General features: G+C 41.0%; 2 protein-coding genes across 2 annotated transcripts; both read left to right on the forward strand.

The window, feature by feature from the left end:
* The first annotated feature begins 470 nt into the window (after window positions 1-470).
* LOC101164187 (galactose-specific lectin nattectin) lies at window positions 471-2,623 on the forward strand. The gene is made up of 6 exons (XM_011487192.4): window positions 471-701; window positions 770-802; window positions 1,576-1,685; window positions 1,765-1,899; window positions 1,974-2,085; window positions 2,262-2,623. The coding sequence occupies exons 1-6, from the start codon at window positions 632-634 to the stop codon at window positions 2,342-2,344; spliced, it is 543 nt and encodes a 180-aa protein (XP_011485494.1). The 5' UTR covers window positions 471-631; the 3' UTR covers window positions 2,345-2,623.
* Window positions 2,624-8,653: 6,030 nt separating this feature from the next.
* LOC101171229 (L-amino-acid oxidase-like) lies at window positions 8,654-16,925 on the forward strand. The gene is made up of 7 exons (XM_023966211.2): window positions 8,654-10,428; window positions 10,502-10,716; window positions 10,919-11,031; window positions 12,467-12,668; window positions 12,988-13,056; window positions 14,913-15,049; window positions 15,637-16,925. The coding sequence occupies exons 1-7, from the start codon at window positions 10,392-10,394 to the stop codon at window positions 16,436-16,438; spliced, it is 1,575 nt and encodes a 524-aa protein (XP_023821979.2). The 5' UTR covers window positions 8,654-10,391; the 3' UTR covers window positions 16,439-16,925.
* The last annotated feature ends 3,633 nt before the right edge of the window (window positions 16,926-20,558 follow it).

A 20,558-nucleotide genomic window follows, 5' to 3' on the forward strand; every position in this document is an offset into this window, starting at 1 on the left:
ACCAGTGTAAATCCGGCGTTATGTGCTGTGTTGGTGTTTAAGTAGACATTTAAAAGCTTTAACACCAGAAATGTCACAGGTAACGGCAGAATAACACAAACTCTTTGAACTACCGTACTTCTTCAACCGTTTACGTAAATAACACTAAATCCAACAAATATTCCATAAATGGTTGAAGGGTTTTTATGGTAATTCAAAGAAAGTCAACATTGGAGCTAAAGCCTACACAGAAACATATACGGTATATTGGTTTATTGTCCTCATGGAATTGTCAAAGTTGATGAAACCTTACAGACCGTTTTTTATGTTCTATTGAGTGAACTCGGCTGAAAACCTCCTGTTCAGCATCGTCATGGTACCATTTCAGTTAGAGTTTGCTTCAACTGTTTCTTGAAAATGAGAAACTCACTTTCTACCCGTATGATGCTTCTGTGGTCAGACATGAGGATGATAAGTCTGAATCAGCCTCTTATCTTCTTCTGTTTGCTTTGTAGTAGTTCCTCAGTCAGTCAACGATGAGGAGATAAGGAGCTGTATAAACCAGCCAGGCTTCCTTCAGAGCTAAGCAGCAGGTTGGACCTAGAGAGACAGAGCCTCTGGGATTGGAACCAACCGACACCTCGACTCCTTGATGATGGCGATGATGAAGTTGGCTGTGCTTGTTCTCGTTTGTGCCGCCGTAGCTCAGACCGTAGCTGATGGTTGGTATTTCTCTTAATGCTCCAAATGTATAAAAACAAACTCATTGAAATCTGTTGACTCTTTCCAGCTCCTCAGGCAGCTTCCTCTGAACCAGCTGAAGGTCAGTGGTGGTTTTTATTAAACCCTTCAAGACACTTTAACCCTCACATGCATGACTTATAATACAATCTTAACAAAATTAAGTTTTTATTAAATTTTAGTATTACAAAATAAGGTTTTTAGGAAATAAATGTATATCTTTAAATTCTACAAGATATATTTACCTGTCCACTTAAATGTACTTCATACAGTTTTGTACAGTAGAAAAAAAAAGTTAATCTTATGGCAATTTGTAGGTATAATTGTAGATAGCATAAAATATGGTATTGTGCTGTAATAGTGGTTCCTCTATCTCTTTAGGTTGACTTATACATAGAGACAATGTCTCTGAATGGAGAACAGTGTAACAAAAGTAACAGTCATGAACTCAGCATCAGTCATTCCAGGATCTGGCATTACATCGTATCTGAATTACTATTTCTAAACTGATCATTTTCTTTTGGCTTAATATCGTATATTTCATATATGTTCTATCAAAGCTGTACACCATAGTAACCTCCATGCATGAAGGGGTTAAAGACTTTTGGAAATATGAGCAGACGTTAGAGTGTTCTGCAAGTACGGAACTGCAGAAATGTTTTTTTTAACATGTCAATAGGATCAAATCAGGAATCAGATCAAAGGAACTAGTTCCTCAGTGATTCCTGCTGTTTTGGAGGCGTTTGTGCCAAAAATCTTTCATCATGAATTCTTTGATTAAAAAATGAATCAACTTTAATACATGTGATTGATAAATATCATGCTTTCTATAACTTCCCAATACTTCCTTTAAAGATAACGTGGTGTTGGAAAAGAAACGTCTAATTTTCCATAATTACTGGACTGTAATGCGCGGTCGCCGCTTCCGTTACTTTTCAAGCCCAAAGACTTGGGCTCAAGCTGAGGTAAGATGGGTTTATTGATTTAATTAAATCCTGAAAGTGGTTGATTTTTGACTTATCTTTGCTGTAATCTGTCATGTAGAGTTTCTGCCGGTCCATTGGGGCCAACCTGGCCTCGGTTAGAAACCGCTTTGAGAACTACAAACTCCTGCGGCTGATAAAGAAGAAACAAGGCCGTTTCACACCAACTTGGATCGGAGGCTCTGATGCTCAGACGGTATGAACATACTCAACATACTTGGATTTTCTGGTTGTTTTTACCATTTATGACCAAAACATTTCTGTTTGCAGAATGGTGTTTGGTTTTGGAGTGATGGGAGCAACTACCAGTACACCAACTGGTGTCCCAATGAGCCCAACAATTACCATGGCCGCCAGCACTGCTTGCAAATGAATTTTTCATGTAAATGACTTTTTATATATAACCAAATTGATGACAAAATCTATATTAATACAGTTCCACAAGAGTTGAAACATATCTAATTGTATGTCAAATACCCTAAAAAAATGAAATCAAGAAAGTATGATTCATCACAGTAAACCAAAGTTAATGACCATTTTTCATTCTAATCACTGCAGACCGAAGATGCTGGGATGATGTGGAGTGCTGGGAACGCAGACCCTTCATCTGTGTCAAGAGAAGGTGGAGAATTCTGGGATGAAGACGCCTGTTAAGCTTGACGGATTCCTGCTTTTTTCTCTCTGCTTGTGTGGGTTGATCAGTTCCACACCAGTTCTGAAAACTCCATCAAGTACTTCAGCTCTGTCGCTTCAGAGACAGAAGCAGCCACTCACAATGCTGCTGGATGATCTCTGCACTCTTGTGAAAGTTTTTTGAAACAAATTTCACATCTAAGTCAACTGGTCTTTTTTCTTGGTAGTTTTTTTCTTTTCTTTTAGCAAATCTCAATTTCATGCAATTAAAAAGTTGGTGAAGACCAGTTTCCTTGAGTTTTGTTTAATGTCAGAATGTATCAACACAAAAAAGACGTGTTGTAAAAGGTTGTGGATGACTTTTCCTGAGGTGCCAGTCAGGTCTCTCTCCTGACATATAAGATAAACAATAAAAACACTGACACAAAGGATGGTATCCACACCGTCGGCTCTGAACCCAGAACTGTGGGTGCTATTCTCTGTGGTATTGAGCCCACACCTGTTAAGAAGTTACTCTGACCTCTGAAAAGTTAGTAATTCTAATTCTTCTTCTTACAGCCTGATCTTGATCACCTTCACTGTGCACCACCCATATTAAATTCTTTTTTTTTACTTGTCCTGTCCAACAGCTGGGCTAACAGATGAGGTCTGCTCCATTTTTCTATAGACCTACAACTAATAGGAGACCAAAAATGGTACGTTTTTGTCAGGCCTAATGGGTTAATTTAATGAAGGAAACACTTAAAACACTGCACTGGACCATTAAGTAGAAACTAGGCTAAAGGATCCAAACAAAACGCTCAGTAAGGATGATCTAGTTGATGAGAGTTGATGACGTCAAACACTTGTCTTGGAACGCTTGATGTAAGTGTTTCTAAAAGACTTTTGGGAAGGATGTGCCCAGTGGTGAAGATGGCTACATGAAGGGGATCCACTGTCTGGAACTGATTTCCATTTTTTTAAAACTTCCTCATCCTGAATCCTGAAATGTTCTCTATTAGATGGAAATCAGGAGAACAAGCAGGATGGAGCAAGAGAATGAATGATGTGTGTTCACATGTGCACTAAAAAAAATAAAACTCTTACAAATACTAAATAAAATTTAAACGCACACCTTGAAATAACAGCAGCTTAAAACTAACTACAACAAAATGACACCTTGAACTGCAACATTGTCCAGGCATCACCACACAGATGAGGGTCCTCAGTTATGAGGGACGGCTCCTTCAAAATCTCCACATAGCTCGGTGTGGTTTGATGCACAATCTTTACCTCCATTGTCCTATTTAAAGAAAAAGCAGCCCAGACCATGATGGCACCTCCTCCACTGTACACATTTTTTTCCTCAGCAGAGACGAGAACTTTCTTCCAGTTTTTTGTTTGGTGTTCTCCTACAAAGTCTAATTGGGCAGTTTTGTGGTGTGGAAGACGCTTTTTGGAGTTCTGATGTCTATTTTTAGCTATCTTGGGATGCAAATTTATTGAGGGCGAAACTGAAACAATATGGTAGCGACCTTTCATGGGCGGGCCTGATTTGTGGACTGGTGGGCCCGCCCTGCCCTCTGGCACCGGGCCAAAGTCAAAGGCAAAAGTCTGATTGTCTGGCCTCCAATCCCAATTCTGTCTGAGCCAATCCCATTATGGATGTTTTCGGATACACCGTATCACATCGTGCAGAACCACCGTAGCTGAATGCATCATGACAGGCTTTTGGGTCATGGACCCTTTCCTATGGCGGGACCAGAGCTGAGTCAGCGTAAAGTCAGAAAAAAAACAACATCCAAAGAAATCATCCATAAAACAGTTCTTTATTTTGCGCCTTTTTTGTGTTTTTTCTCAACCAGAAAGATGACAAACAAAACACACAGCACTCCTGACTTTTGTGTTTCTAACATTTTCTACAAAGTCAATGAAAACCAACCAACCCACGATTAAGTCATGGAGCAGCAAAAACTGAAATTTCTATGGGTGCTGCTTCAACACCTCCCTGAAGCAGTCAGTGGTCCCTACCTGCCTGAAAAACCGCCATCATCACTCCAATCCCCAACACTCTCAGTGATGAGTCTGAATGACTATGGACCGGTGGCCCTAACACCGATAGTCATGAAATGCTTCGGTAAACTGGTCATGACCCGCATCACAGAATCCATCGATGTCACCAAGGACCTGCAACCAATATGCTTACAGGTCAAACCGATCCACAGCTGTGGTTGGATGCATCACCAACAACGATGAGGACAGGCAGGAGGTGGAACATCTGGAGGATTGGTACAGAGACAACAACCTCTGCATCAACATGAAGAAGACAAAAGAGATGGACTTCAGGAGGGACAGACACCCCCCTCCCCCTGTTCACATCGGAGGGGGCCGTGGTGGAAGTGGTTTCCAGCTTTTAGGATCTGGACATGCACATCTCCAACAACCTCACCTGGAGCACCAACACTTCCTGCCTGGTCTAAAAGATTCCTGAGGAGGCTCAGGCGTGCTGGGATGGGGGTCGCAGTCCTGACCTCCTTCTACAGGTGTGTGGTGGAGAGCGCCCTGTCCTCACTGTGTGGCAAGGCAGCCTTTCTGTGGCAGAGACAAAAGCTCTGCAACGAGGGGTTAAAGCTGCACAGAGGACTGTGGGCTGCAGCCTGCAGACCACCATTGAGATCTATGACACCAGATGCAGGAAACGAGCCTCCCGCATCTTGAAAGACCCCACCCACCCCTCACACCCTCTGTTCTCCCTGCTCCCCTTATAGGAGGCTGCCGAGCATAAAGAGCAAGACCGCGAGACTGAGGAGCAGTTTCTTTCCAGAAGCAGTCAGACTCCTGAACTCTGGAATATCACTGTAACCCCCACCCCTCACCCCCACGGACAACTTGCTAAATCTCAGTGCAATAATCATCGGACTGTGCAATACTGTCATATATTCTCCACTGTTCCATTTTGTAACATATTTTCCACTGGCCAATACTCAATAGGAATCATACTATATCATATTGATATTTACTTTTATTCCTGTCTTTCCCACTGTGAACGGCTGGCCCGGGACCAGAGACGCTAATTTTGTTTTATCACTGCGATAAAATGACGGTAAAGATTCCCCATTCCTGAACATTGATCAAATCCAAAACACATTTTTTTACATTAAATCTTCTTTTCCTAATCATCCTATGACTCCATAGTGATTCATGTGTGTTTTTTTAATGTATTTAATAAATTTCTGGCACAGATGGAGGTGGAAACAGGCCGTATCATCCCTGTTCAGGGTTTCTGTCGATTGAAAAATAGAATTTATTCACATGAAGAAATTTGGATTTATTAAAAAATGACAGTTGTATATGTTTTGATATTAAACCCTGAAAGCATCAAAAGACTACTAACTATCTAACTAACTAACTGATCATCAGAACGTTTGGGTACTAATTTAGTGAATGCAGTAATAATAATCTTTGTACCAGCAGTTATGGTTGGTTAAGGATCTGAGAAATTTAGCTGAATCAGATTTGCAGATTATTTAATCTTGTTTTAATCTTGTTTGATCCACAAATCTGAAGACATAAAAAGACTCATAATCCCTCCTTGTAACCCTGATCTGTGCGTGAATTTGTTTTTTGTGTGTTTACCACGCCATTGGTGCATAATATTTAAAGATTTCAGTGCGTAGGGGCCATTTAAAATTCGTAGTTAGTTCTAAGAGGCTGTTATCTAAAGGTCTGAGTGTGTTCATTGTATTTTGTATTTGTACATTTTTGATTTTTCACTGTACATGTGAATACACATATGCAAACACACACAGTTATGCTCAAAATGTATCGTATGAGTTACAAATCAGATATGACAAAACCAGTCAGGTTGTGTCAGGATTCCCTGCCGGTAAACACGCACACCTATAGAGACTAAACAGAAAGCAGCAGAAAGAGGTCAGAGGACTGCAATGACAGAAATGGCCAGAAGAGAGAGACAGAGAGACCTGCCAGACCATGGCAGAGAGTTGGTTTAAAACAGGGGTCGGCAACCTTTTGTACTCAAAGAGCCATTTGGGACCGCCCCTAATAAAAAAGAAAGCACTCGGAGCCACAACCCGTTTTGACATCATTATATATATTATGCATGTATATATTATTCAAAGATGCTCATTACGTCGATCGCGATCTACCGGTCGATCTTCAAAGACATGAGTGTAGATCGCGGGCCAGAAAAGATTAAAAAAAAAAAAGTACTTCTTTAAAATCCACCAGCCAATCAAAATCCTCACTGAGAAGTAAGGGACTTGATTGACATGTAGATTGGCCAATCAGACATCGTCTGAAGCATACGTCGCTGCAAATGCACATTATGTTCTTTAAAGGATGATACCGCGGTCGCGTCTGGGAGGAGCTACTGGTTCTGGTCTGATCTCTGCATGAAGCGATGTGTTTATCAATGCATGGTAGACACGGAGAATGTGGAGAGATCAGGTTTATTATTTTGAAGAGTTCTACTTGGTAATCATGTTTCCATGTTTGAGTTCATAAAATCATCCCAGGGAAAGTCTCTGCTTCAACTCCCGCAGGGAAAGCTGTGTCTCAATCTGACGCCCGTGTTTGCATCTCTGACAGAGTTTGAAGCCAAAGCCCCCTCCTCCGCCTCTTTACCTGCTTTTCCTCTCTACCTGTTCACCTGTTCACATCCTCTGTAATTGAGAGTTGGTTTCCCCCGCCCTCCTCAGTGTGTCCGACACAGAGAGCGCAAATTACGGTAGTCGGGTCGCTCCAGCGCAGCACAAGGATGAAAGAGCCGGACGCAGGTTATAGCGGGGATAGAGCGGGTTAAGCAAATGAATGGAAGAAGGCGGCCTGCTGAAGAAATATTCAATATTGTACACATTTTATTATTGGTCAGAACTATCTTTTATTTAGAAATTTTTTTCATTTTATCAGTCCAGAACGGGGAAAAAGCATAATCAAAACTTTTGTTGGGCGGTTTTTGGCTGGGTCTGGCGGTTTTCAGATGACTTTTGGGCTGGAAAACTGTGACTCTATCTGGCAACGCTGGCGCGAACTCTCAGTCTGTCATCAGAGAGTTGCTCTCTGCCCCGCGGCACGTCAAGTTCCCGGCAGAAGATCGGAGTGTTTATTGATGCCGCCCCGCATGCCTCTCCCTGCTATCAGCTCTGCAGGTCTCGCCCGATAAATACGAGCTCATTACGAAGCTGTTTTTTACGTGGCTCGCGCTTCGTGCGGAGCCAGCAGCGCCTTTGAAATGCCATGAAAAATGAACAAACTAAAATAAAATTTAAGTATTATAAAATACTCATTATTTTCCAAAGTCACAGGGAGCCACAACAGAAGGATGAAAGAGCCACATGTGGCTCCGAAACGATGGGTTGCCGACCCCTGGTTTAAAAGAAGGTCTACACTTTTAAGCTGCATTTCCACTGCAGGTCTTGATGCCCAAATCCGATTTTCTGACTATATCTGATTTTTTTGACGACCCGCTTACATCATCTTTCAAAAGTGACCCGTTTCTGATTTTTGCATTTACACTATACAATGCTGAAACTATCAAACATAGACGTTCTGAGGACTACGTAACCGTAATGTAGCAGCATTTCTGCCTTCCGCAGACCCGAGCACTGACCGCACGGATTTAAAAAAATATGAGCGAGCAGGCCCTTAATAATAATCATAACAGTAATAAAAGCACATTTAGAAGATGGAGGACTGCTCGGCCGGCTTATGTGCTCTCTGAGTTCTGAATGAGGAAGTGTTTGCAGACGTTGGGCTGTACTAACAGTTTGATCCAAGTAAAGAAATAAACGGCTTCTAGCCTGCTCCAGAGCAACTTGTCCCGCTTGATTAGTTACCGTTTGCGTCCTGACCGGGACCGGACCGGAAATAACAGCGGTTTCCGACTACGGTCTGAAGCCTGAGGCTGAAAGGTAACACGCTGATGGGGCTCCAGCTGTCCTCGAACAGCAAAATCACCACAAAAGCACCTTAATAAGTCATGTGACCTCAGTTGGTGGTGTCCTGAGTTAATGTCACTGACGTTTGAATCGCATTTACTGGGGAATATCCGATTTGTCTGCCTACATGGCACACGCAAATGCACGTATCCGATTCATATCCGATTTATTTCCACATATGAATGAGGCCTGTATCCGATCTGAGAAAATCGGAATCCATGTGGTTTTGTCCTGCTTACACGCTCACCGGTCATATCTGATCTGTGCCACATGAGAGGAAAAAAATCGGAATTGGGTCACTTGAACCATGCAGTGGAAATGCGACCTAACTCAAATTCATTTTCAGTACAGACTTCAGACAGAATGATATGTGTTAATGGACCCAAATAGTTGATTTTCAAAAGTGTCCCTCCTCTGTGAGATCTGAGGAAATTTAATAAAGGGGCTGCTCAGGTTTGATAACCTGAATGGTAAAACTACCAGTTCAAGAAGTTTGATCACCTCCCACTCTGTTGTCACACTCCATTTAGGTGGAAATCACACCAACAAATCACTCAACGCAAAAACATATTAAGGATCACAAAGACAATTAAAAAAGTCAAAGGAATAATAAAAAAAACATATCAAATTTTACAAATCAAAAGAAAATTCAAATAAACTGAAACAAAACAAAAATTAGGGGTTTTGGAAAAAAAAAAACATACGACACCACGGTGCGTGTGGTCCTTTCCCAGATGCCTACAAAAACATAATTAACTGTCGAGTGAGCTAAAGTCCTGCCAAAAACTCTTTTCTTTTACAGTTTCCACATTTATAGTTTAACCCTAACCAGAAGCTGGGGAACGTATGGTGCTCTGTGGTTCTGTCCTCTACTCTCATCTACTTCTCCTCTCCTCAATTCTTGATCATTTATTGATGATTCAGTTCTCCATGCTTGGGGCAGTGTAATTCATGGACTGTCCCGCTTTCCCTCCCCCCACCGGGGGAGTAGGTAATTCTTTATTTATTATTTAGGTATTGCCTATTTGTGCATTAACCAACATTTATGAATGATAACTTATTACAGTGTCACCACATTTTTAATATTAAGTGTTTTTAATTTTCTTTACTGATTCCATCTGAAAAAATCAAATACAAAACCAAACTTCTGCAGTTTTAGATGTACTCTTTACACAGTTTGCATTTGATGAATTTATATATTTCTTCCCGCTCACGATGGAGTTACTAGGGAATGTTTTGATACTTGTTTGTCTGGAGAGATGTTGCGTTTTCTTATGTAATCAGAATTAGGTATCATTGCACAAACTTCCAGGGAAGAGATGTATTTTTCCGGTTATATCCTTCGGCGTTAACACCAACCTACCGGTATAAAATGGAGGTAAACTTTGCTGCAGACGTGATTCTCTGACACTGATTTCTACGATTCTTCAAAGGTGAGAATGTTTTTTCAAAATAAGCTTCTCAGCTACCTTTAAACATTTAACTCTTTATTTTCTTGCTAGTATTTGTCCTTCCATCCATCCATCTTCCTCCGCTTATCCGGGACCGGGACGCGAGGTCTGCTGCCCCCGCTAGTATTTGTGTGAAATAACAATTTGTTGTTGCTTTCTCTGCTTGCTTGTGTTTACAAATGTATTTATCTAAGGCTCCTTTGTTTTTATGGTGGAATCATCAGTCTGTCAGGTTGGGGAGGGCTGGGGAGCATGAAGGACCCAAAATGCAGAGACGGGAGGCACACGGTTCCAGGGCAAGGGGCTTAATATAATTACAAAAAGCGCTGCCAAGCAGGGTAACAACAAAACCAAAACTAACTGTGGGAAGACGGACATGGAAGAGACGTTAGAGACATTAATGGACCAGACAAGAGGAAGGCAGAGACAGGACTTAAATACAGACAGGAATGACAAGACACAGGTGAACATGATCAGGACAGATTGGAACCAAGGAAGTAAAACTCAAAAGCATGACAAAACAGGAAACCTTTCAAAATAAAACAGGAAACAGAACTCAAACATCCTAAAACCATGACACGGTCCTATAGTATTGAATCATTTTTACTTACTTTGTCAAAGTTTGATGATGAAACTGATTGGGATGTTTTTTTTTTGCAGCAAAGATGTGGAACAGAATAAGTTCAGGGAAGTTCTTCCTGTGTGAGTATCGTCATAATGTTCAATGTCTAAAATAAATTGGTTTGGCTGCCATCTTATATTATGAAATGTCCAGCTGTCATCAGTGTGCTGCTGCTCCTCCACTACTCTTCTGCTTTCAACATGAAGGATGCTCTGAGCGAGTGTCTGAAGGACGAGGACTACAATAAACTGCTGAATATAGTCAAAAATGGCCTTCCGCAGACAAAGCATCATCATCGCGTTGTAATTGTTGGAGCTGGTATGGCTGGAATGACTGCTGCCAAGTTACTGGAGGATGCAGGACACCAGGTAAGGTCGATGGGTCATCACCTTTTATTAACATCAGTATTTTCAGTGGAGACGATGCATTTTGTTTCATTAGGACCAACATAACCACTTCATTCACCCACAGGTTAAAGGAAAAGTGATCCTATTATTGACTAGAATAAAACCTAGTTTTATCTTGAGAAGTGATCATTCCTCTTTAGTCTTATCTCTGCGTTTGTACCAGGTGACCATTTTAGAGGCTAGCGGCCGCGTCGGTGGACGATTGGAAACCTACAGGAATAAAGAAGAAGGCTGGTACGCTGAACTTGGAGCCATGAGGATCCCAAGTTTTCACGAGTAAAACTGTCACACTAGTTACACTCACATTTGCGTTTGTATTATTAGGGTGTGTCTGTTTTGATTGGCAGGTGGGTAGAACTACAGTTGTACTCAATAAAATGTTCACTTTCCTTTTTTCCTGCCCACTCGCGCATTTTAAGTAGGATTTTGAGTTGGGCGGAGTAAACTCCATCCGCTTCAGACTTCAGAATCGCATCAACGATGTCTACGAATTTCAGTTCAGCGTTATAAGATTGTTTGTCCATGCTGCATTAAGGCCGTGTCACACAGCCACTACGTACATTTTGCATATTGTCCACGTAGGACATTTCGGTCTTCCTTGATAAATGCGTGATTTTCGTCATTCATAAATGTTTCTTGCGTTCGTCAGTGTGCTCAGATGTCTGTTAAGGGTTTTGGCCAACATGTCTTTCTTTGCATATAAAAATTTGGGGATTTCAACGACCGTTTCAGGTATGTCTAACAGACTCTTCACACACATACCACACTTTTATACTGTGTATATTGCGCACATATCGTATATCATGTTCAAATTACATAATTTTGGGCCAGATTTGGCTTTTATATTGATTTACGTGTTCTTTGCGTGATTTATTCGTACTTCTTCCATGGTTTTAACGTGGTTCAATCTTGATACATCTGTGGAAATTTCACGTGTTGAATTTCACGTATGAACAGTTTTCATCCACACGATATGTGCACAATGCATGGAGTTGCTGTGTGACAAGGCCTTAATGTCATTTTGGAATACCATACTTTCAAATAGCTGAACTCTTTGTCTGATCAGACCAAAACAACACAGTGTTTTGCGTCTGACATTGACTGTATCTAAGAACAGGACTGAGTGGCCCCTCCCGCTGGTGTACCCGGGAAACAGAACCCGCTGGTTCAAAAAATCCAAAATCCCATAGACTTCTAAAGAGAAATAAGCAACTGTTACAGTCATTCTATTGGTCAGAAGAACCATTCTTGCTCTGATCCTACTTTGTGTAGCATCTTCGTGATAATCTTTATTATTATTTTTCTTTTGTTGTTCAAGATATTCTAACTGACCAATCAGATGTCTCAATAAAAGTAGGTGGAGCCTCCTGGCCCCCCATGTCCGACATTCCAAAAATTTGAAAGATTTTAGACCAATCACTGCTTAATGACGGCATCCGGCTCCAAATTGGCGACGTCTATGTCTTAAAAAAAGCGGCGACTGAATAGATTTTATTTGGTTATTTGGTTTGAGCAGGAAGTAAAACATTTTACCCTGACTCACCGGATCCAGTTCTCACATACAGTTGATGGTTTTAAACCCTGTTTTCTTCTATTTGGTTAAACATATTTACATGTAATGCTCCATAAGAAATCTGACATTTAAACTGCCAAATTTAGACCTTTTTCTGTTACATGCAACATAAATGATAACTATCTCCCCCTTTAACAGAATCGTTCTCAACATCACAGAAATACTAAATGTTAGCCTAAATCCTTTCACCATGGTGGACAACAACACGTATTACTTGACAAATGGAGTAAAGGCCACCACAAAGGAAGGAACAACAAATCCGGAGGTCCTTATGTACAACGTGACAGAAAATGAAAGACATAAGTCAGCTGATGAACTCCTCCAGATGGCTTTGAAGAAGGTAGGAAATGGTCATCTATGTCCCAATATCGTTTTCCAGAATTAAAAGCTTTGGACAATACCAAGATTAAGAATATTAATTGTGCTTGACCACTTTATATTAAAAAAAATGTTGAGCAGATTAAATGATTTTTTTAAATTCCATATAGCTATAACTGGTGTGTATTTTTTCCCCCTCATTAACCTGATTAGGCCTGATGCCTTCATTGTTTTTGACCCTTTAAAGCACATCAGAGTGTAATTTGTATGTTTAGTACAAAAACCCATCTAAGTATTTGAAAAACCAAGAACAAAAAGACATTGTTCATACTTTTTCATAGGTTAAAGATGTCGCCCAAAATCATGGCTGCCAGTATCTTTTCAAAAATTATGACCATTACTCCGTAAAGGTAAGGTTTGTGTGTGTGTGAATCCACGTGTGTATGTGTGTGTGTGTGTGTGTGTGTGTGTGTGTGTGTGTGTGTGTATGCATTGACTGTTGTTCCAACAGTTGGGATGGTTTTCCCTTAAACTCGTAAATGTCATCTCACAAATCACTGAGCCTCTTCATCACAGAACATTCACTGACAAGAAATTTTTCACATTTTCTGCTGTTTATCATTTTTCCAAACTGTGGTTTTGTATTTTCACACTCAGGTAAAGCACCTGGAGGTGTAATTGCAAATTACATCAGACCTTTGCTCTTAAGAGCAGTGATTCCCATGCTTAATTTTACATTTGTTCCCCATCAACCTTATTTGTGTACCCCTACAAGTATTTTGAGGATTTTCCACGTTTTCAATTTTGGTCTGTCATGATCCATGCGTGATATACGTAATTCATAATTGTTTCTTGTGTTCGTCATTCGTTGATGTGCGCAGATGTCCGCCGAGAGTTTTGGCCAACAGGTCTTCACGTGAATTCGGTTCAAAATTTTGGCTCGGTTGAGAACTAACTATTTTTAGTGTATGAGTAATTTTTACGTAAATCTTAATAATAAATAATAATAATGGATTAGATTTATCTGTGCTTTTCAAGACACCCAAAGCGCTTACATTGTGTCCATTATTCATTCACTCCTCATTCATACTTGGAGATGGTAGCTACTGTTGTAGCCACAGCTGCCCTGGGGCAGACTGACAGAGGCGTGGCTGCCAGTTCGCGCCTACGGCCCCTCTGACCATCACCGGGACATTCATACACATGCACACACCAGTGGAGCCACACTGGAGGCAAGGAGGGTGAAGTGTCTTGCCCAAGGACACAGCGACATTTTGGCTGGTGGGAGCGGGGATCGAACCGCCAACCCTTCGATCATTGGACGACCCGCTCAACCACCTGAGCCACTGTCGCCCCATAAATCTTATGCAATTGTGAATGTTTTTTGCAAAATGCAAGTGCAAATCTGTGTCTTTCCACAACCGTTCCACATGTCTAACCGACTTTTTACGCATGAACCACTGATGTAAAACTTTTATATCATGTATATGGCACATTTTCACGTTCAAATTATGCAATTAATGCAAGAATCACTAATGAATTGCATACAAACAATACAATAATGACAAAACACTCATGTTCTACATTGATTTACGTGTACTTTGCATGGTTTATTTGTACTTCTTCTGTGGTTTTAATGCGGTTATTTCGTGATACATCTGCGAAATTTTCACCCAAAGACCACACTTTTTTCACTTTTTCCACATATATTCACGTCTGACCAATTTACATCTGAGCATTTACATAAAATGTATTTAGTGGCGGTGTGACATAGCCTAAAAGTCCATTGCAGATTTCTTATCTGCCAAAACTAGCAGACCATCAGAGGAAGCAACAGACAAATTCACTGGAATGAATGAGGAGATATTCAGTGGATTTGGTGTGACATCATCAGATCGGCCTGTGTTTTCATTAACCTTTTTTTTTTTTAAGACAACCTGAATTGGCTTTCCACATCCAGATAATCAAATTAAAATTAATTTTATTTCTATCGCACCTTTCATGTAAAAAGAACAGCTTAAGGAGATAAGAACAAACAAGAACACAAAAACACCAATCCCCACACATGCAATAAAATAATAAAGGAGTTTTAAAAATAAAACCCTCATTTAAAATACACAAAAACAAACACAAATAAAAAGAGAAATTATTGTGAAAAGCTAAAGAAGAGACAACCCAGAAACCATAAATACTAAAACTTTACTACCTGCAAAAATTGTAAGACATCCTTTGCCATTAAGCTGAAGCGGGTTTTTTTGTTTCACAGGAGTATCTGAAAGAAGAAGGAGAACTGAGTCAACAAGCCATCCGAATGATTGGAGATCTGCTAAACGAGCAGAGCCTCCTTTTTACCGCACTGACAGAAATGCTGTATGACCAGAGCGACGTCAACAATAGCATTACGTAGGAACCAGCATCTCTTATAGCTCCTTTATTGGACAAACTAATACAGTACTACCATGTGAACCACTTTGAATGTTCATTTCATTAATAGCAATAATCCTCATATCTCAGATAGAAACACTATTAACTTCATACCAACCAAAACAGGTCATCAGACATGGATGTTTTTGACATGATTGTTTAGATCAGTGTTTTTCAACCTTTTTTGAGCCATGGCACACTTTAACCCTGACAAAAATCCTGCGGCACGCCAGCATCCCAAAAAAAAAAAGGAGAAACTCATAGTCAGCCCCCCCCCCCAAAAAGGTCTTTGATAGAATCAAATAAACACAAAGAAAAAATAATTTTATCATCTTTCATATTCCTAACTACTCTGTGTTCATCCAAACAGGCCCTGATAAAACACTGAGCTGATTTCCTGGAGATGGAAAATGTTTTTAGATCAGTTAACGAGGGCAATTTCCCCACGGCACACTTGACCATCTCCCACGGTACACTAGTGTGCCGCGGCACACTGGTTGAAAACCACTGGTTTAAAGATGATCCTAAGCTCTAGTCAGGTGTTTGACTCTGTTTGCTTTCCTCAGGTACTACGAGGTGACTGGTGGGTTTGATCTTTTTTCCGAAGCTCTTCGTGATAGTCTAAAATCAACTCTTCACCTGAACTCCAAAGTTGTCCGCATAAGTCAGTCAGATAGAGGAGTGACTGTCAAGTATCAGACACCAAACGAGTCCTCGCTCAAAACTCTTCCAGCTGACTTGGTCCTGGTCACGACTACCACCAAAGCCGCTCTTTTCATAGACTTTGATCCTCCTCTGTCCATCCAAAAGATGGAGGCGATGAGGTCGGTCCACTATGACAGCGCCACCAAAATCTTTCTCACCTTCAGGGAGAAGTTTTGGGAATCAGAGGGGATCCATGGTGGAAAGAGCATCACTGACCGGCCCTCCCGCTTTATCTACTACCCCAGCCACAGTTTTCCCCAAAACCAGACCATTGGAGTCCTCCTGGCCTCCTACACTTGGTCTGATGACTCTCTTCTGTTTTTGGGGGCCAGCGATGAAGACCTCAAAGAGCTGGTTCTGAGAGATTTGGCACAGATTCACGGTGAACGGGTCCGGTCGCTGTGTACTGGTGTGATTGTCAAGAGGTGGAGCAGCGACCCCTACACCCTGGGGGCTTTCGCTCTGCTCACCCCCTACCAGCACATTGAATACTCCAAAGAACTGTTCAGGAGTGAAGGCAGGATCCACTTTGCAGGGGAACACACCGCCTTCCCTCACGCCTGGATAGAGACGGCCATGAAATCTGCCATCAGGGCAGCTGTGAACATCAACAATGAAGTTCTGCACGGTTCAGACCAGAACCCGGGAAAAGAAGAGCTCTGAGCCCAAACCCAGCCTTCTGTACGATGAAAACAGTCAAAATAAAACCTTTGTATGAATTTTGGATTTGTTTATGATTTAACTGAGAAAATTAACTTTTCAAATCTGCATCAAGGTAATTGGCCTAAAAATATAAAATTGTGTTTATTTGTATACAGATAGAGAACTTTAGATTTCTTCCATCTGTAACGGTTCTTTGCCTTTGTGTTTGGTATTTTGTTGTTTCTGTATAGGTTTGAGTTTACTTTTGTAGAGTTTCCTGTTTTGTTGTAGAAGTGAGTTTTACTTTGGGTTCCCATCTGTCCTGAGTGTTTCCACCTGTGTCTCGTTGTCTTGCATGTATTTAAGTCTTGTCTTTTCTTCCTCCTGTGCTGCTCCATATTATGTTATTCCCCGAGTTCCTTTGTGGTTGTAGATTTTGAGTTTTGCCTGCCTGTTGCAGTGGTTTTGTTTTGTAGTTTTGGTTTGTTATTAAAGCTCCCGTCTTCCCTGGAACCTTCTGCCTCCTCTCTGCACCTGGGTACACCCTCAACCTTCCCGCGTAACACCATCAGACTCCAGCACATGGTGACCGACCAGAAGACCAAATATCTTTGAAACAGAAAACAATAAAGGTGCAGAAAATCCTCATGTGATTAACCCTTGTGCTATCCTAGGCACTTTAACATTGGGAGTTGGGTCATCTAGACCCACTAGATAGTGCTCTGAACCTTTTTTCTTCAATGATTTGTGATCTTCACTGGTGATCCACCTTTGTCATGGTAGGGAGAACACCTCAATGGAAGGGGGGAGGGGTCATCTAAGATAGCACAAGGGTTAAGATGTGAGCTTGTGTGACGTTTCCAACTGCAAGCGGCTGACAGCCTGAGGTGTTTGATGATGAGCAACAAAAGCTTCAGTTCCTTTTCCTCAGAAGAGCAGCAACAACCGCTGGCACTGCTGCTGCATTTCCAGCAACACAACATTGTTGGTGTGACTCATCAAGACACATTTCAATCAAAGTGCAATGTATTTTAAGTCAAATCAGTTTTTTGGTGAATTTATTTAAACCACGTTTTGATGAACACCAATTTTTTGTAAAAAATGTTCAAACCATCCATCCATCCCTTTTTTTTAACCTGCTTATATCCCTTTTGTGGTCAATGGGCTGCCAGGGCCTAACCTGGCCACTGTTGGGCTAGGGCGGGTTACATCCTGGGCGGGTCACCAGCCTGTCACAGTGCCGAACGAATACACAATTACACCTAGCAGCAATTAAGAGTAACCAATCAAACTTTAAAGCATGTTTTTGGACTGTGGGAGAAAACCATGCATGCACTGGGAGAGCCAGAAAGATCCCCGCTGAGTTTTGAACTGGGACCCCCTCCCTGTGAGGCAAAAGCGCTAACCACTATGCTACCATGCAGCCCCTTGTTCAAAATCCTAACCATTGCATTGCACTCTGTTCAGCATTTAGCGCTTTCACATCTTTGTTCAACAGTATTTTACATCATACTCATTCACAGTTATATTTTAACAACCCCCCCAGAGAACACGAGTGCCTCTCCTCTTTGCTCATCCAAAAATGTCCTCATAAACGTGATGCTCCAGAGGCGCATGGGAGGAGCTACTGCTTCATCGTGGGATCATGACTGTATTACTCAGACACAGATGCTGTTGAGACATCAGGTTAATTAATTTTGCAGAGATCTACAAAACTACTACATTTTATTGACTATGAAATGAAAGAAACAAAAGTAAAACTGAGGTTTGGTATTCCATCTAAACAACAATCAGCATTCTACAGTATTTCAGCCAACAAATGTTGTCTGGTGTCCCTTTAGAAGGTTGTAACCCCATTTTTTTTACAGTACTTTAAATAATAGCTGAATAAATTAATGTGACACACTTTTTTTAACGACGAAGAACAAAACAGTTTAAAAGACCCAAATGTCAGGTTTTAAAGTTTGAAGCTGTTATGTCAAAAACATTTTGTTTATGTTGAATAAAACAAAAGGAAAAAAATTAAATGTTAATATAAATTTTCATTAGTGCAATAGTTTTAAATGCCAAATGTGTTGCCACAAAGTTAGTTCTTCTATGTATTAATTTGCCCACCATGTATTGACAAGCGTATAGAATCATGATGCTTTTTACACACCGGCCATGCGATGCGTTTATTAGGCAGGATGGCCAACCTATTTCATTATGCTGGACTGAAAGTCTCATGCTACGTTCACATGGGTCACGGGTTCTTGAATGCTCTTTCAGCATGAAGTCTTCAGACTGTACTGTCGCTACCCGATACTAGCGCATGTTCTCACAGTTGGAAAAAGCTTGTTGCAAAATGTTGAAACGGTGTAAATCTTGTAGGCTTTCTCTTTTCACAGCTCTATTCTGGTATATGAAAGACTCAGTGTTATATAATTCCAGCTGGGCACAAACCACAGTTATTCATTTTTCCTTCATGATCAATTTTAAAACGGTTGGTACTTCATCGTCTTGACAAGGGCGCTATTCGTACATCACTACCAAATTCTACGGAGCCCGTGTCCTGACATTAAGATGTAAAAATATGATTGGCCAATCATTGGCCAATCACCGTGTCCCTGTGACCAAGGTCTAACAACAAGACCAATGATTGGCAGCAAAGCATACTGGGAAACCTGACGTACTGCTATTATTGTTATGCTACGAGCTAAAGGTAAGTGCTTTAGGCGAAGCAGCCAGCTTAATATGATATTTTTTAGATTTTCATCGAGACAATAACAGATCGACCATTCTTGCTTTTATTTTTACCCCTATTGAATGCTCACAGAGACACGGAAGTAGCGGCAGGAAGCGGCTTTTGCAGCAAGATGACTGAGGGCGTACCAGATGATGTGAACGTGAATACGATAGATGCTTCTGTGCTTTTTAAAATAAATAAATCTGTTCTCTAAACATCCTCCGTGTCTTCAATGCAATGTAATGAGACACACACAGACAGAAATGTGAAGGTATCTGCTGTAAATCTATGACGTAAATTAATAACAGGATCAATGATCGGCTAGTCAGTTAGCATGTAGCCTAATAGCCTTCGAATGTAAAGCAACGGACTGCTAAAGTTAATAAAAGACAAGTCCTGAATATTATTATTCCTGTTCGACCCTAAACTACAATATCAGCTGTCTGTCTGTCAACCAACCAGCCAGTTGCCCAAATGCCGGCATACATCAAAGAGCTCTGCGGCGGAGCTAGTAGTAGCCTAGCAGGAGCTATCGTATGACAAAGCAGCCTAGTTATCATAAATCTTTTGATATTTTTCTTATATTCATTGAGACAGTAATAAAGTGATCATTTTTGTTTTTCATGTTCCTTTTTTAAACGAATGTGGGTCACAGAGACACAGAAGTTACCGCTGAAAGCGGCTTTTGCCGGCGTACAGAGAGCATATCCGCGTGAATGACTTATGACGTGAATACTTATTGTGTTCGAACGGATTAATCATTGCGTTCGCACGAGTTAATCATTTCGAGGGAATGGAATAGTATTTTGAGGGAACGCAATAGTATCTTGTGGGAACGGAATAGCATCTTGTGGGAACGGAATAGTATTTCGTGCGAACGAGATAATAATCTGTGGGAACATGTCAGGACATGTCAGGACACGGGCTCAGTAAAATCCGAGTCCGATTGTTTAAAGTTCAACCTGTTTCATTTCAACCCTTGTGCTATCTTAGATGACCCCCCCTTCCATTGACGTGTTCTCCCTACCATGACAAAGGTGGATAAAGGTGAAAGATTTCATGTAATCCATGGACACCAGTGAAGATCACAAATCATTGAAGAAAAAAGGTTCAGAGCACTGTCTAGTGGGTCTAGATGACCCAACCCCCAATGTTAAAGTGCCTAGGATAGCACTAGGGTTGCACGTGTGTTCAATGGTCGAGTGTTTGGTACGCAGAGCCAGAGAACGAATATAGAAGCTTGTGTAGCCCAAAATGTGTATATATGCATGTATGCACGTTTATATAGAGTTTTCATTGGAAGTGGCCGCTTGAATTGGCGTTTATGACACCAGTTTTAACTGCCCAGCCCAGCTGTTATAGAATATCTCTCCGTAGTTAATTTGTCCTGACTCCAACCTTATCAATGGTAACTAT

This window comes from Oryzias latipes, chromosome 18 (assembly GCF_053564925.1).
Source record: "Oryzias latipes strain Hd-rR chromosome 18, Olatipes_Hd-rR_3.1".
In the NCBI taxonomy this organism is placed as follows: Eukaryota; Metazoa; Chordata; class Actinopteri; order Beloniformes; family Adrianichthyidae; genus Oryzias; species Oryzias latipes.